Below are 17938 nucleotides of genomic sequence, written 5' to 3'. Positions count from 1 at the left end.
ATGTCAAAAATGACACAACACACAACAAGCTGCGACCACATTATTGTCTGTTTGCTGTTTGTGTGCTTTGTTTGCTGTTATGATAGCAGGCATACAGCCATGTTCTCAATGTCTCAGCTATCATTGATTATTTCTGCTTTTCCTCTTCTATTAGGCACTTCAACTCAATGAATGACACACAGAAAGATTTCATGACTGTGTTCTTCAAAAGAAGGAGAATATGTTATCTGCATCTGAATGACTCATGTTGCCTTGTTTCTACTTTGTTTGCATATTTCTGCTTGTTGGAAACGATTTTCTGAATCATTCAGTAGTTTTTGTAATAATAACGACATTTAGCAACACTTCAAAATGATTCTCCAACATTTGCTGCTCAGACTTGATCTGTTCTTACGTGTGTGATATCCAGAATGAAAAACTCAGCTCAGGTAATAAAATGGGAGCTGAGCAGACTGCAGGGGCTTCATGGTCTCTCCTTTGATTCCATTAAAGTTCATTTGTCAGCTCTGAGTTGAGGATTTGAGCTGTTTCTCTCACAGGTGAAGAACACAGATCCTTCCTGGAATCATTCTTGAAGCAGAGTTCATGCTTGTAACTGTCATTGTGTTATTAAAGTGAAAAGCCACAGCTAACGGTGTGGAGGCTGCAGAGCAGAAACCCACACAGCCCGTCTGCTGCAGGAGAGCAAGTTTGGATACAGTCAGTTTGTGCTTCACTCACACGGGTTGTTGTTGATCACACAATGAAAGTAGAATCAAACTCTTCATCTTCAAATCTTTATTATTCACACTTACAAACACAACTACACTGTTTGACATTTGAAAATCAAACAAAAACAAATCAAACTGAAAACTTGTGATAAAAATATTCCTGATGATTTTTGTTACTACAATAAAAGTCACAATAAGTACAAAAAGAATTCTAACTCAGAGCAACAATACATGTAAAGATGTATTTATTTCAGATGATCTTCTAACTGTTGAAGAAAAAGCCAAAAGAAGCACAACACATCATAACTAACATTTGTGAACACTGATCAAAGTGATGGATGAGATGAATTGATGAGATCTGATGGTGAGAAAAGGCGAGCAGGAAACAGTCAGTCAGCATGTGTGCAGTTGGTGGACGGTCCCTTGTTTGTGAGCATCATCAGCAGAGAGAGTCCACAGCAGTACACCAGACTCTTCACTATCAGCACTGTGTACAGCAGGCAGAGCAGCTTCACCTCGTGTATACAGGGAGTGCAGAATTATTAGGCAAATGAGTATTTTGTCCACACCATCCTCTGCATGCATGTTGTCTTACTCCAAGCTGTATAGGCTCGAAAGCCTACTACCAATTAAGCATATTAGGTGATGTGCATCTCTGTAATGAGAAGGGGTGTGGTCTAATGACATCAACACCCTATATCAGGTGTGCATAATTTTTAGGCAACTTCCTTTCCTTTGGCAAAATGGGTCAAAAGAAGGACTTGACAGGCTCAGAAAAGTCAAAAATAGTGAGATATCTTGCAGAGGGATGCAGCAGTCTCAAAATTGCAAAGCTTCTGAAGCGTGATCATCGAACAATCAAGCGTTTCATTCAAAATAGTCAACAGGGTCGCAAGAAGCGTGTGGAAAAACCAAGGCACCAAATAACTGCCCATGAACTGAGAGAAGTCAAGCGTGCAGCTGCCAAGATGCCACTTGCCACCAGTTTGGCCATATTTCAGAGCTGCAACATCACTGGAGTGCCCAAAAGCACAAGGTGTGCAATACTCAGAGACATGGCCAAGGTAAGAAAGGCTGAAAGACGACCACCACTGAACAAGACACACAAGCTGAAACGTCAAGACTGGGCCAAGAAATATCTCAAGACTGATTTTTCTAAGGTTTTATGGACTGATGACATGAGAGTGAGTCTTGATGGGCCAGATGGATGGGCCCGTGGCTGGATTGGTAAAGGGCAGAGAGCTCCAGTCCGACTCAGACGCCAGCAAGGTGGAGGTGGAGTACTGGTTTGGGCTGGTATCATCAAAGATGAGCTTGTGGGGCCTTTTCGGGTTGAGGATGGAGTCAAGCTCAACTCCCAGTCCTACTGCCAGTTTCTGGAAGACACCTTCTTCAAGCAGTGGTACAGGAAGAAGTCTGCATCCTTCAAGAAAAACATGATTTTCATGCAGGACAATGCTCCATCACACGCGTCCAAGTACTCCACAGCGTGGCTGGCAAGAAAGGGTATAAAAGAAGACAAACTAATGACATGGCCTCCTTGTTCACCTGATCTGAACCCCATTGAGAACCTGTGGTCCATCATCAAATGTGAGATTTACAAGGAGGGAAAACAGTACACCTCTCTGAACAGTGTCTGGGAGGCTGTGGTTGCTGCTGCACGCAATGTTGATGGTGAACAGATCAAAACACTGACAGAATCCATGGATGGCAGGCTTTTGAGTGTCCTTGCAAAGAAAGGTGGCTATATTGGTCGCTGATTTGTTTTTGTTTTGTTTTTGAATGTCAGAAATGTATATTTGTGAATGTGGAGATGTTATATTGGTTTCACTGGTAAAAATAAATAATTGAAATGGGTATATATTTGTTTTTTGTTAAGTTGCCTAATAATTATGCACAGTAATAGTCACCTGCACACACAGATATCCCCCTAAAATAGCTAAAACTAAAAACAAACTAAAAACTACTTCCAAAAACATTCAGCTTTGATATTAATGAGTTTTGTGGGTTCATTGAGAACATGGTTGTTGTTCAATAATAAAATTATTCCTCAAAAATACAACTTGCCTAATAATTCTGCACTCCCTGTAGAAGGAAGAGAAGGCACAGTTGGTGGGAGGTGGAAGAGTGTTGGTGGAAGAGCTGGAACCTCTGAAACAGAAAAGGAGTCAAATGTTTGGAGCTGCAGTGAGAAATGTCAGTACTCTGCTGCTCTGCTCTCTTTGACAGCAGCAACAAGCAGCACAGACACACATTCACACAGTCAGCAGCAGCTTCCAGCACTGCACTGCATTCAGTCTGATCCTGGAAACTACATGGACTCTGATCACTAAACTACTCATCAATACAGCACAAAGTTCACTACATACACTGGATTCAGCTTCATATCAAACACAGTCATCACCTCATGTCATCATGGCTCACATGAGGAACACTCAGTGTGTCTTTACATCATGAAATAAAATGTATTTCTCCTTTATTTTCTTGACTTTTAAAATTAAATTCATAACAAAATTATATATATATATATATATATATATATATATATATATATATATATATATATATATATATATATATATGGATAGATAGATATTTGCCTTCATATAATTTTTAAAATATATTTCCAATCTGAAACACATTTCAACAGAGTTGATCTTCTCCCAACAAATCATGATGTAAATTTTAAATCGCTTTTAAAGACGTTTTATACTTGTTACAATAAATAAGAATCTTCTTTCACAGACTTCAAAATACTTTTACTGCAATAATTTGATCAGCTTTAATTTTATTATTTGGTTTGATTGTTATTTTCTTCCATATGTAAATGAATTATTACATAAATTTAAATGCAATTTAGCTAAATTTGAGAGATAATTAAATAAATTTTTTCGGCAATTTGAATTAATTTATTATTATTTTTAATTTAAAAAATTACATGTTGTGAATGATTGTGTATTTACTTGTACATATTTTTCAAAGAAGTATTTACAGGTAACATTTTTGAACTTTCATTATTATTTGTCATTTTGACTCATAAAACCTGAGTAACAATTTCATATTTTATCCAGTATTTTTCATCACATTTTAGACGTTTAATATTTCACTGATCAGTATCTATGACAATTAATAAAATAATGTTTTTGGAAAAAATGACTCTTTGGACCAACATGCTATATCGTTCACTATTAAAAACATATCTACATTTTCTTCTTAGCAAAATTCAAATTTACAAATCTGCTACTGTATTAATTTTAACATCAAATATGATCTTGTGTTAAAAACCAGCAGATGGTGCAGAATTACTGAGATGATCAAATCCTAAATATTTGTAACATCACTAATATTTGCAGAAATAAAGAATAACTTTAGTTGTTCAGTGAGATTTCAACATGTTTTCAGAGATTATTGAGCTTTTCTTATGTAACAATGGCTGCAGATGAATTCTCTACTAATGATGAAAAACTAACATGTAAAGCCTGAAGCAGCAGAAACTGACTTTAAACACATTTTCAGCTTCTACAATAAAACAACTGAAGGAAAATAAATGTTTGTTCTTACCTGTTACAGACAGTTTAGTTCCAGAGCCAAAGATGAGGTAGTCGTTATAATCTCCACAGTGAGACAGACTGCTACAAAAACCTGTCTGCTGTTGAATGTGTCAGCTGAGGTGAATGAGTCCAAATGAGGAAGCAGGATCATATTTCAGCTCCATGATGTGTTTCTCTAATGTTCATATCAACATGACTGTCTCTTCTTCTCTTTTCTTTTAGCCACACTAGCAGCACGGCTCTGATGTTAATGTCAGTCTGTTGGTCAGTCCACTACTTTAGTCCACATGAAAATAGAAAATCACTATATAAGCACCAGTCCATTTATCCCATCAATGATGCACCACTACAATGAAACATGCTGCTGATAGTATCATGGTTTGGCCCATCTGGCTCACCATCATTAATCACACAATCAATTTTGAATTATAGCAGCAAATTGTAAAGAAAACTATCAGAACATGTGTCTGTGAACTGAATCTCAGGAGAAAGTGGGCCATGCAGCACCACAATGACACAAACCAGTCACGTTTGTTTTCTTTGTTCCAAATAATGTTGAGAGAAAAATAATCCAGTGAATCCAGCGAGTGATGTGATGAGTCTCTGATGTCTTTCTGATGTGGTTTTGTTGTGTCCTTCAAACCACACCTGGTGTATTTTAGAAGAGAAACATGTTGGTCTGCACAGGCTCTTCTATTTTCAACACTGACAGGATTTCCTTTGCTGTTTCTTCTGTCCTGCACATTTTCCTCTGTTTTCTGCAGCTTGATGGAGCTTCTGTATAAAATAGAGCCAGAATTATTTTTAGTGGTGCGGAGCAAAGAGATGCTTCAGGGATGCTTCTGAAATGTGCTGTGGCATGTCTGCTGGAATCATCAGTGTTGTACTGAGTGGCCTCAATCAGCTCCAGCAGCCTCGTAGGAACACAAAGTGTCCATGCCTGCTGTTAAAAATAGAGCTTTGCAACAACCAAGTCCAACAGAGTCCAACAAAAATGGTGTGAAAGAGCTGGAAGCGAGCAGTTCATGTGAGAAAATCCAACATCAAGCAGAACTCGCCACCTTTACCAGCAGCTTCCTCGGAAGGAAATCTTCAGACCTCCACTATACGCCCAAAATAGAAGATGGACAAATCTGCATTTCATGAGCAGTGTGATAGAGACCTTTACTTTGTGTGATGTTAGAAGTTTTCACATCATCCTCAGATGAAGCACAGAGACTCTGGACATTTACATAATGATGTTATATTCAGTCCTGTAGAAAGTTACATATTTAAAATATATATTATCCTTTCTGGTTACTCTGGTATGAAGGACTCTGAATGACTTAAAAATGACGTAAAAAACACCATATTGGCAAAACACAGTGTGAGTGAATTCCAGATTAAAGTTTTTAGTTCAACATACAAGTGACGACCTTTGACCTTCATCAGGTTTAATTTATTTGTGTCAGAGAAAATCTCACTTTATGCAGCTGACTACATTCAGTGTTTAAAACAGAAGCTGTGCAGGTCTGAGATCAGCAACTTTCTGAAACACCAAACTGAGTTAATATTTATGCTCCTATATAGTGACACAGTTAAATGGATGATTAATCCCTTTGACTTTTTGTCTTTAACTTTATCAATAAAACAGCTGCAGCTTCCACTGACAAAGCGTGAACATGTAGGATGATAAGTGTGATGTCACTGGGTGGTGCTGAGGGCAGCTCCTAAAATCACAAAGAGAACAGAATCATCACAAACTGTGAAAGTTTATCCATCCATCCATCCATCTTCATCCGCTTTATCCGAAGCCGGGTCGCGGGGGCAGCAGACTAAGCAGAGAGGACCAGACCTCCCTCTCCCCAGCCACCTCCTCCAGCTTATCCGGGGGAACACCAAGGCGTTCCCAGGCCAGCCGAGAGATATAATCTCTCCAGCGTGTCCTGGGTTTGCCCCGGGGCCTCCTCCCGGTGGGACATGGCCGGAACACCTCACCCAGGAGGCGCCCAGGAGGCATCCTTGTCAGATGCCCGAACCACCTCAGTTGGCTCCTTTCGATGTGGAGCAGCAGCGGCTCTACTCTGAGCCCCTCCCGGATGGCCGAACTTCTCACCCTATCTCTAAGGGAGAGGCCAGCCACCTTTCGGAGGAAGCTCATTTCCGCCGCTTGTATCCGCAATCTCGTTCTTTCGGTCACTACCCACAGCTCGTGGCCATAGGTGAGGGTAGGGACGTAGATCGACCGGTAAATTGAGAGCTTCGCTTTTACACTCAGCTCCCTCTTCACCACGACGGACCGGTGCAGCGTCTGCATTACTGCAGCTGCAGCCCCAATCAGTCTGTCGATCTCCGGCTCCCTTCTCCCATCACTCGCGAACAAGACACCGAGATACTTGAACTCCTCCACTTGGGGCAGGAACTCATCCCCGATCCGGAGTGGGCACTCCACCCTTTTCCGGCTGAGAATCATGGCCTCAGATTTGGAGGTGCTGATCCTCATTCCCGCTGCTTCACACTCGGCTGCGAACTGTTCCAGTGCGAGCTGGAGGCCCCCACCCAATGAAGCCAACAGAACCACATCATCTGCAAAAAGCAGAGATGAGATTCTGAGGCCACTAAAGTGAAAGCCCTCCGCCACTTGGCTGCGCCTAGAAATCCTGTCCATAAAAATTATGAACAGAACCGGTGACAAAGGGCAGCCCTGGCAGAGCCCATCACCCACCGGGAACGAGTCCGACTTATTGGCGGCAATGCGAACCAAGCTCTTGCAATGGTTGTATAGGGATCGAATGGCCCGTAGCAATGGGCCAGACACCCCATACTCCCGCAACACCTCCCACAGGACACCCCGAGGGACACGGTCGAATGCCTTCTCCAAGTCCACAAAACACATGTAGACTGCTTGGGCAAACTCCCATGCACCCTCAAGTATCCTTGAGAGGATAAAGAGCTGGTCCAGTGTTCCGCGACCAGGACGAAAACCGCATTGTTCCTCCAGTATCCGAGGTTCGACTAGCGGACGAACTCTCCTTTCCAGCACCCTGGCATAGACTTTCCCAGGGAGGCTGAGGAGTGTGATCCCCCTGTAGTTCTTAAAGATGGGGACCACCACCCCGGTCTGCCAGTCCAGGGGTACTGCCCCTGATCTCCACGCAACACTGTAGAGGCGTGTCAACCAGGACAGCCCTACAACGTTCAGAGCCTTCAGGAACTCGGGGCGGACCTCATCAACACCAGGGGCTCTGCCACCAAGGAGTTGTTTAAATGCCTCAGTGACCTCGCCCCCAGAAATTGGCGGGTCATTCCCCTCATCCCCAGACTCTGCGTCCTCCTCGGAAGACGTGTCAGTGGGATTAAGGAGGTCCTCGAAGTATTCCTTCCACCGCCTCACAATTTTCTCAGTCGACGTCAGCAGCGCTCCGCCAGCACTATACACAGTACAGGTAGAGCACCGCTTTCCCCTCCTGAGATGCCTCACGGTTTGCCAGAATCACTTCGAGGCAGTCCGAAAGTCTTTTTCCATGGCCTCTCCGAACTCCTCCCACACCCGAGTTTTTGCTTCAGCCACTGCCCGAGCCGCATTCCGCTTGGCCTGTCGATACCTGTCGGCTGCCTCCGGAGTCCCACAGGCTAACCAAGCCAGATAGGACTCCTTCTTCAGCCTGGTGGCTCCCTTCACCTCTGGTGTCCACCATTTGGTTCGGGGATTACCACTGTATAGGAATTTCTTTCACTTAGGTATTAATCACATTATTTTATTGTATTAACATGTCTGACACTCATACTGTAAGACAAATGGTAGGGGGTGTAGTAAGGATGTTGGGGGAAACAGGAACTCCAGAGGACCAGTCTTTTGTCTCTTCGAGGACTCTGGGAAGTAGCATGGGAGTGTGAACCTTAAGGTGTGAAACAGCTGTGTACTGCCTTTTGTTCCTGGAGAAGGTATTTAACTGAGAGCCATGCTAGGCTCAGTGAGACTCTGCTGACCGTCTGTCCCACGGACATGCAGGGGCTCCATCAAGCTTGGTTGTCTGTTGTCTTTGTGTGTTTGGATTAAAGAATGTTAGCTACCACTCACCGCTCGTCTGCAGGCTTTATTTAAATGGAAAAACTTCCACAACACCACCACGGCAGGCACCAACCACCCTGCGGTCGCAGCTCAATGCAGCAGCTTTGGCAATGGAGACGCTGAACATGGTCCATTCGGACTCAATGTCCCCAGTGTCCCTCGGAATGCTGTTGAAGCTCTGCCGGAGGTGTGCGTTGAAGATCTCGCGGACTGGGGCCTCTGCTAGACGTTCCCAGCACACCCTCACTATGCGTTTAGGTGCACCGGGTCTGTCCAGCGTCCTCCCCCGCCACCTGATCCAACTCACCACCAGGTGGTGATCAGTTGACAGCTCAGCCCCTCTCTTTACCCGAGTGTCCAGAACATATGGTCGCAGGTCTGGTGATACGATTACAAAATCGATCATCGACCTGCGGCCTAGAGCGTCCTGGTGCCACGTGCACTTATGGACACTCTTATGTTTGAACAAGGTGTTCGTTATGGCCAAACTGTGATTTGCACAGAAGTCCAATAACAAAACACCGCTCGGGTTCAGATCAGGGAGGCCGTTCCTCCCAATCACGCCCCTCCAGGTCTCGCTGTCGTTACCCACGTGAGCATTGAAGTCTCCCAGGAGGACAACAGAGTCTCCAGGTGGAGCACCCCCCCCACCCCAGAGACTCTAAGAAGGCTGGGTACTCTGAACTGCCACTCAGCGCATAAGCGCAGATGACAGTCAGGACCCGTTCCCCGACCCTAAGGCGCAGTGAACAAACTCTCTCATCCACCGGGAAAAACCCCAACGTACTGGCAGCAAGCCGAGGGGATATTAGAATACCCACCCCAGCCCGCCGCCTCTCACCAGGGGCAACTCCAGACTGAGACAGAGTCCAGCCCCTCTCCAGGAGACTGGTTCCAGAGCCCAAGCCATGCGTAGAGGTGAGCCCGACTATATCTAGCCGGTACCTCCCAACCACTAACTCAGGCTCCTTCCCCACCAGAGAGGTGACATTCCATGTCCCTATTGCCAGTCTTGGCAGCCGGGGATCAGTCCGCCAGGGCCTCCGCTCCTGGCCGCCACCCGGTACACAATGCACCCGACCCCTATGGTACCTCCTGCGGGTGGTGGGCCTGCGGGAGGATGGGCCCATGTCTCCTCGATGTTCTCTTCATAAGGGTCTTCTGAATCGCTCTTTGTCTGGTCCCTCACCCAGGACCAATTTGCCATGGGAGACCCTACCAGGGGGCAAAAGCCCCCAGACAACATAGCCCCTGGGATCCCTGGGACACACAAACCCCTCCACCACGATAAGGTAGCGATTCACGGAGAGGAGGTTATCCATCAAACCTGAAATAAAGCTGACTCTTCTCTGTCCTCACACACTTCAGGATCTGACGTTCTACAGTTCTGCTGACAGCTGATAGATGAGCTGTTTGTTAAAAAAGACAAAGTCTTATATACTAACACATTATCCAGTATAATATTTACCTTTGAGTCATTGGTGCTTTTTAAATGGAGACCTCAAAGATGAGATGATGAGCAAGTTTCCAGTCCTGGTTCAGTCTGCTGAGTATTTGATAACATATATTATTTATCTCTAAGGATGGAAGATGTACAGAGTACTGCACATGTAACTTTGTGAACAAGACTCATTAAGAATAAATCAGACTGATTTTAAACCTGAATATTTCAAACAAATTCAGTAGAGAAAAATCTATAAATAAATATACAGTCTGGAACAAAATCCCAGAAACTTCCTGTGATTAAATGACTAAGATTCAATTTGAGGAAATGTGAAGTTATGTGAGTTAAAACTGGTGAACGAGAGTGTTTTACTTGGAATCACTTTTTCTGCTGTTAAATCTGTGTGTTTGATCCAGTCAGACTCTGATTCTTCTTCAGCAGCGATGCTGGAAATGAAATTAAGCAGCCAAAGCTGCTCAAATGTGATTGGTCAGGAAACAAAAGGAGAAAGCAGAAATCTTGTCCTGTGATTCCAGATTTGACACATTCAGATACAAAATCTGTTTTTTTCTATCAGAGAGAAAAGAAGGTGACAGAAAGATGAGGCACCGTGACTGATTCATCCTCTATAAACATCCACAGGAAACTGATGGAAATCTGTCCAACAACATCAGCGTCCTAATGAGCCGCTGCTAGAAGGACAAAATCCTGACCTGACATCAGTCCAAGTGTCTGGTTAAATGTACTGAAAGGTGTTAAACAACAAGTGCTGCTGGAAGAGTTTTCATGAAGAGAACATTAACACTGTGAATGAGGGATGGACTTTGATTCAGTTTGACACAATCTGTTTTTCTTTCACTTTGAATAAATGTTTTTGTGGGACTGAGGATACATTTGTTTACATTTGGAAGTTTGATGTCATCTGTTCCTCTTGTTTCTGTCTTAAAACAGGATGAAAAATCTGTTTAAACAGAAACAAATAGAATTGAATTTCTGACAGCAGTAAATAAAAATCGTCCCTGAGCTCAGTATGTTTGTGACTCTGAGATGGAGGTGAAACATGTGAAGCTGGGCTGTGGTTTACTGCTCTCTTCCTGTCACAGACACTGTTTGACATCTGTTCATCTGTTGGTTTTTGTTCAGGCTGCAGGGATCATTTCTCACTGTGGGGACCAACAGGAGCAGTAGTAGGTGGCTGAATGATCATGTTTAACTTTTTCTATCTTCAACTCACAGCCGTTCTGTTTATTCACAGCTGAGAAATCATCTTTCTGAGGATGACCATATCTTTTATCTATGTCATCATTTCTTATATCAAGAACAAGTATCACTTTGAATGTTTCCTTTTCTTTCTTCTGGTACCAGTATACATAGGGCACACTGCTATCACACTGTTGTATCCCTCCACAGCTGAAGGAGACACTTTCTCCAACTCTCCTGGTCAATGTTAAATCCTCCTGAATCAGCTGTTCTGCTGCCATGGTAACCAGTGCTGTAGAGACACAGACAGATAGATGAAGGTTAGTGTGACAGTGTTTGTTACAGGTTGACTTTGTTGGCTCCTGATTGGCTGGAAACACTCACCTGAACACAGACAGCACAGAGCAGCAGCTGGGAGGAAAAGCATTTTGTGCAGTGGTGTTTCCTCTGGTGAACCTGGGGAGAAGTGGCGCTCTGATGCAGCTGAGGCCAAACAAGGACGAGCTGCGAGATCAGACGAGGGCCACGTGGTTTCTAACAGGTCCTCAAAGCTCCCATCAGCCCCTGCGGCCCACAGATAAGACTGCTGCTGCTGATTGACAGCTCAGCTGAAGCTGCTGTGGTTTCATCGTCTTCATTTCAATCTGACAGCAGATCCAAAAATCTGGGTCACATGATGCACAAACACTCAGAAACATTCATGTTGCTGTGAATTTAGTAACACACACTGTTATCTGTTGTTTTACAGCTGTGATGAAAACACTAAATATACAAACTAAATATAATGAAACTATTAATAAAAATACAAATATAAAAAATTATATTCTGTAAAAATCATTTAAAAGTTCATGAATTATAAACAAAGGACTTTAAAATAATAAAATCTCATAAAACATAATTTATAGTCAAATTCTCTTTTTTTTCTTAAAAAAAAACAAACAAATTCTTTTTTAGGTTTTAGCTTCTGTGAAGCACTTTGTGATTTTCATCTTGAAAGGTAAATAAAGTAAATAAAGTTTTACTTACTTACTTACATGTGGTTCTGTTGTGTGTTTAAAATATGTTTATTTTTATAAATCAAAATGAATAAATAATATTCACAGCATCTCATTTTTAATGGTTCTGTTTTGTTGACGACAGTTTTAAGAATCATTCAAAATGATGATCATCAATTCTAATATCTATAAACAGTAATAAAAACAGGGCTGTGTTTCACGTCAGCTTCAGCTTCATTTATTTGTACCCATGGTTAGATTTCATTTGCAGCAGGCAGTCATCCACCTTTACACACACATTTACACAACAGTACAAAAGTAGGAATATTTGGAAACATCTCTGTGATCTCTACTAAGACAAAAGGATCGGAGAGGCTGGTGTCGTCTCAACACTGTTCATAGTGTTTTCCTTCAGTGCTGCTGACAGCGTCTCACAGCGTGGTGTGATACGTGACACCTTGTAAATTAGTCATTTACCTCAGAGCCGATTTTTAGGCTCTCGCCTTTAGTTCATGTTTGTTTTCATCACTCGTTGTCGTCACACCGAACCTCCTGTAATAAACTTCACTTCATTCTTCGCCATCGAGCGTCTGAGTTTTGTCTGCGCCTGAGTCCACTCCTCCATGACAACATCTGTTTCATATTTGGTCTTTTTCACTTCATAGGAAATCACTTAACTTGTTATAGATTATTTACCCTGACATAAAACACAAATCTGTGGAATAAATCTCATCAGATTTTATATTTGCATTTAAGATTTTAAAATCACAGATTCTTTAAAAGCATCACTAAAGTTCAGCGAATTTATAATTTATCCTCCTGCACTTGTGTCAAATATGGACACGCCTTTGTCCTCATGAAAGTTTGCCTTCACTCAGACCCATGCCCTGGTGTTCCTACCATGCCAAAATACAGAAACATGTCAGGCAATGAGTTGGAATAAAGTTGAATCAAACCTTGAAACACAGAGATGGATGATATTTTATACCTTTCATTTATAAATAGTCAAAGCAGACGGGGTCATTTTTGAGCCCAAAGGAAAACCTGATTATTTGCTGCCAGTAAAAAACTTGAAGTAGTTTAAAAACAGCTTCCTACATTAACTTTGACATAAACCCGTCTGTGATCATCTGTTAAAGCGACCGACTCTGGTTGTGAAACAATAATCACAATAACTGATCATTTAATGTATTTGTTTACACTGAATTGATTGACAATTTATACTTTATACTTTAAAAAACACTGAAATGAAGTGGGGACATTTCTGACCCCTGAGGACCACAGGTGTATGGAAATCAGGACGACATTATGAGGGTTAAATCTTAATATTAATATCAACAGAATTTACAGCACAGCGTGGGTGAACTTAATAAATATTCAGCACTGGTTAAATCATCAAATTGATGAATGTTCTTTGTTTGAGTTTGTTTCTCTGTGCTGGTCTTAATTATAATAATTATGATTTGATTTCAATTTTTAACTCAATTTTATTATTTGTATAAATTGTACTAGTCTGAATAATTAAGCTGATTAATCAACGACACATTTTGATTAAACATTTTACATATTTATGATTATTAGAAAAAGTGAGAAAGATGCTCAATATCCATCTGAACTGATGGTGTTTTGTGAAATTGTTTTTACAAATGTCTTAATTTATTCCCTTTTTCAGTGTTTTTAAATCATAACGGTTCAACTTGAGTTCTGTGGGATTTAATGTTTAGACTTCATCTTGTATTTGTCTTTTGTGATCGTACTAAACATCAACTCTGTAACAGCTCTGAGTTCACACTTTGTTTCTCTCACACACATGAACACAGATGCTTCCTGAATAACTTGAAGCAGAGTTCATGCTTGTAACTGTCATTGTGTTATTAAAGTGAAAAGCCACAGCTAACGGTGTGGAGGCTGCAGAGCAGAAACCCACACAGCCCGTCTGCTGCAGGAGAGCAAGTTTATGATCTGTGAATGCTGCAGTCACACAGGTTATGTATCACAGAAGAAATGAGAAACATATTCTTAAAATCCAAATCTTTATTTTTACTTAGAACAAATAACTACACTGTTATTTTGTTATGGTGGGATCTGAATGCATCAGCTGAGTTTTACTGCACAGCTGAACAAAAAATTAATTAAACTTTACATTAAAAAATGTAAACTTCACAAAGAATCTACGCTTTATACAAGCACGTAGAGCACACTTATTATGTGCATTTATATTAGAAGGTTTAAGATGTTAAATGAGAAAACATCAAATTTTCAATAAACAAATATTGAACCAACCAGCACATTATTTACATTTCTGACTGCTGACTGGAGGAAATCTGATGGTGAGAAAAGGCGAGCAGGAAACAGTCAGTCAGCATGTGTGCAGTTGGTGGACGGTCCCTTGTTTGTGAGCATCATCAGCAGAGAGAGTCCACAGCAGTACACCAGACTCTTCACTATCAGCACTGTGTACAGCAGGCAGAGCAGCTTCACCCTGCACTGAGACTGGAAGGACACTGAAGGACAGACAGACACAAAGAGACAGACAGACAGTCGGGTTATTCCTCTCAGATCAAGGAGAAAAAGTCCAAATAGAAACAGTCACAGCTTCTTCTTCAAGTGGATGAATTGATGTAGTGTTTGTGTCCACTTGGGGGCAGAAGAACTCCACAAGCAGCTAACAAACTGATCTCTGACATATTATGGTCTGTCTGCTGTTTGGTGCTGAGCAGCTAGTGTACAGTGGCTTTATCAGAGCTTGTTGGATGAAGATTTGATCAATTAGTGCAACTTTAAGACTGAGTCCCTAAACTTGTTCCAGCTCCCTCATTGGACATTGGAGCTGTCCATGCAGAGAGGCAGCAGGTGATCTTACAGTCAGCTGGCTGCAGAGCTGGCAGGTCTGCTGGCTCTCTCTCTGGAGGACAGGAGGCTGCTGGAGCTGGAAGCTCTGAAACAGAAAAGGAGTCAAATGTTTGGAGCTGCAGTGAGAAATGTCAGTCCTCTGCTGCTCTGCTCTCTTTGACAGCATCTCCACATGAAGCTGAATCACTGCTGAACACAGTCACCAAGCCTTCATTACCTTGTTGTGTTTGGGCCTCCACTGTGTCCCCCTCGTGCTTCACCCAGCAGCTGTATTTATATGTGTCAGAATGGCTCCCATCAACCATCCTGATGGCAATGGTGCGTCCCGCCTCTCTGAGCTCCAGCTGCTCTCCCTCAGCAGGGGGCAGCTCCTCCGGTTCTCCGCCGTTCTTCTTCTGTCTTTTCCAGGAGAACTGGACCAGAGGAGGAAACATGGCTGAGGCCACACACAGCAGGGAGCTGTTCCCCTCCAGGTGGGCTCTGGATGCTGCTGGGTACACGCTCACCACGGGCTTCACTACCTGCTCATCTGAAGTTTGACAGCAGCAACAAGCAGCACAGACACACATTCACACAGTCAGCAGCAGCTTCCAGCACTGCACTGCATTCAGTCTGATCCTGGAAACTACATGGACTCTGATCACTAAACTACTCATCAATACAGCACAAAGTTCACTACATACACTGGATTCAGCTTCATATCAAACACAGTCATCACCTCATGTCATCATGGCTCACATGAGGAACACTCAGCATGATTTTAAAACTGAAATAAAATGTATTTCAAATTTTGTATTTTTTATTGAGATATATCTATCTATCTATCTATCTATATATATATATAAATATATATATATATATATATATTTTTTTATTTTTTTTTCTCGATACTGTTGTTCAAAAAATACATGAATCATTTTTGACATTATTCTGCACTAACCATAACACAACATTTTTCACCATGATTTAATTCCAACAATGAAATTTAAATTTTTGTATCAGTTTTTAAACAGGTGATTTTTAAATGCTTTAATTAATACCATACTTCTTTTTCAGATTTCATAATGTTTTGGTTTTATTCTGCAGTAACTGGAACAGCAATACATCTACTGTTTGGTTTATTATGCGCTTTTCATATGTGTGAATAAATAATTACATTTAAATCCAATGAAGCAGAAACTTGAATGAGCATTTTGTACCTTTTTTTAACATAATATAAAATAATTGTCATACTTTATGTTATAAATTTAAAGTTTGTGAAAATGTCTATTTATTTCTTCATTCTTTTTAAAGAATCATTTACTGGTAACATTTTTCAAGTTTTTCTTTTCATTTGAAATTTAGACTCACACATCAAACAAACCTGACTCAGTAAGAACAATGTCATATTTTAGCCTCATTTTTTATATTCCATATTACAAATGTTTTATACGTCCCTGATCAATATCTATGTCAATTTATATATGAATGTAATTGCAAGAAATCCTCTTTTCATGAAGAAGATACATCTTTGAAAACTAAATCTAAATTTTCTCTTCAGCATAGTTTTTAATTTACAAGTTTGCTGCAACTTATTACAACATCAAATATGATCTTGTGTTCAAAAAGCAGCAGATGGTGCAGAATCACTGAGAGGATCAAATCCTAAATATTTGTAACATCACTAATATTTGCAGAAATAAAGAATAACTTTAGTTGTTCAGTGAGATTTCAACATGTTTTCAGAGATTACTGAGCTTTTCTTATGTAACAATGGCTGCAGATGAATTCTCTACTGATGATGAAAAACTAACATGTAAAGCCTGAAGCAGCAGAAACTGACTTTAAACACATTTTCAGCTTCTACAATAAAACAACGGAAGGAAAATTCTTTGTTCTTACCTGTTACATAGAGTTTAGTTCCAGAGCCAAAGATGTCGCCCACAGTGAGACAGACTGCTACAAAAACCTGTCTGCTGTTGAATGTGTCAGCTGAGGTGAATGAGTCCAAATGAGGAAGCAGGATCATATTTCAGCTCCATGATGTGTTTCTCTAATGTTCATATCAACATGACTGTCTCTTCTTCTCTTTTCTTTAATGCACATGGATTCTTCATTAACTGATTCGGTTGATTCTGAATTTTTGATCTAGGTCAGCATTTGAGGTCTGGACTGAAACACCTGACATGCATAATGCAACTGCAATTTACAGGGTTCTGTTTAGTCTGCTTAAAATGTAGTTATACATGGCAGTCAGTCAGCTTTGTCAGCATTCTATATTTGGCTGTTTCTACACTCAATACAGGATGACATCATCCTTTTTGCTAAAGCATATACAGGGAGTGCAGAATTATTAGGCAAGTTGTATTTTTGAGGAATAATTGTATTATTGAACAACAACCATGTTCTCAATGAACCCACAAAACTCATTAATATCAAAGCTGAATGTTTTTGGAAGTAGTTTTTAGTTTGTTTTTAGTTTTAGCTATTTTAGGGGGATATCTGTGTGTGCAGGTGACTATTACTGTGCATAATTATTAGGCAACTTAACAAAAAACAAATATATACCCATTTCAATTATTTATTTTTTACCAGTGAAACCAATATAACATCTCCACATTCACAAATATACATTTCTGACATTCAAAAACAAAACAAAAACAAATCAGCGACCAATATAGCCACCTTTCTTTGCAAGGACACTCAAAAGCCTGCCATCCATGGATTCTGTCAGTGTTTTGATCTGTTCACCATCAACATTGCGTGCAGCAGCAACCACAGCCTCCCAGACACTGTTCAGAGAGGTGTACTGTTTTCCCTCCTTGTAAATCTCACATTTGATGATGGACCACAGGTTCTCAATGGGGTTCAGATCAGGTGAACAAGGAGGCCATGTCATTAGTTTTTCTTCTTTTATACCCTTTCTTGCCAGCCACGCTGTGGAGTACTTGGACGCGTGTGATGGAGCATTGTCCTGCATGAAAATCATGTTTTTCTTGAAGGATGCAGACTTCTTCCTGTACCACTGCTTGAAGGAGGTGTCTTCCAGAAACTGGCAGTAGGACTGGGAGTTGAGCTTGACTCCATCCTCAACCCGAAAAGGCCCCACAAGCTCATCTTTGATGATACCAGCCCAAACCAGTACTCCACCTCCA

The 17938-nt window shown here is 41.3% G+C and overlaps 1 protein-coding gene and 1 gene segment (V, D, J or C); both read right to left on the bottom strand.

Moving 5' to 3' along the window:
* Positions 1–762: 762 nt before the first annotated feature.
* LOC146368600 (immunoglobulin lambda-1 light chain-like) lies at positions 763–17041 on the bottom strand. Of its 2 annotated transcripts, none has more exons than XM_084912319.1 (4): positions 16686–17041; positions 15022–15333; positions 5340–5351; positions 763–1245 (listed from the first exon to the last, which is right to left on the bottom strand). In XM_084912319.1, exons 1-4 carry the CDS (start codon positions 16810–16812, stop codon positions 1100–1102), a joined length of 597 nt encoding a protein of 198 aa, XP_084768445.1. In that variant the 5' UTR covers positions 16813–17041; the 3' UTR covers positions 763–1099. The 2 variants fall into 2 exon arrangements, with proteins under 2 accessions (XP_084768445.1, XP_084768444.1); XM_084912318.1 differs by lacking the exons at positions 763–1245; positions 5340–5351 and adding exons at positions 14003–14455; positions 14815–14889 and having other exon boundaries at positions 16686–17035.
* LOC146368601 (Ig kappa chain V-VI region NQ2-6.1-like) lies at positions 10772–12203 on the bottom strand. The segment is given in 3 exon segments: positions 10772–11248; positions 11341–11520; positions 12200–12203. Coding segments are annotated over 3 exon segments (516 nt in total).
* Positions 17042–17938: the final 897 nt, after the last annotated feature.

This window comes from Perissodus microlepis, chromosome 18 (assembly GCF_051167445.1).
Source record: "Perissodus microlepis isolate ML-2025 ecotype Zambia chromosome 18, ASM5116744v1, whole genome shotgun sequence".
In the NCBI taxonomy this organism is placed as follows: domain Eukaryota; kingdom Metazoa; phylum Chordata; class Actinopteri; order Cichliformes; family Cichlidae; genus Perissodus; species Perissodus microlepis.
This window is presented reverse-complemented; position numbering and strand designations above follow the sequence as displayed.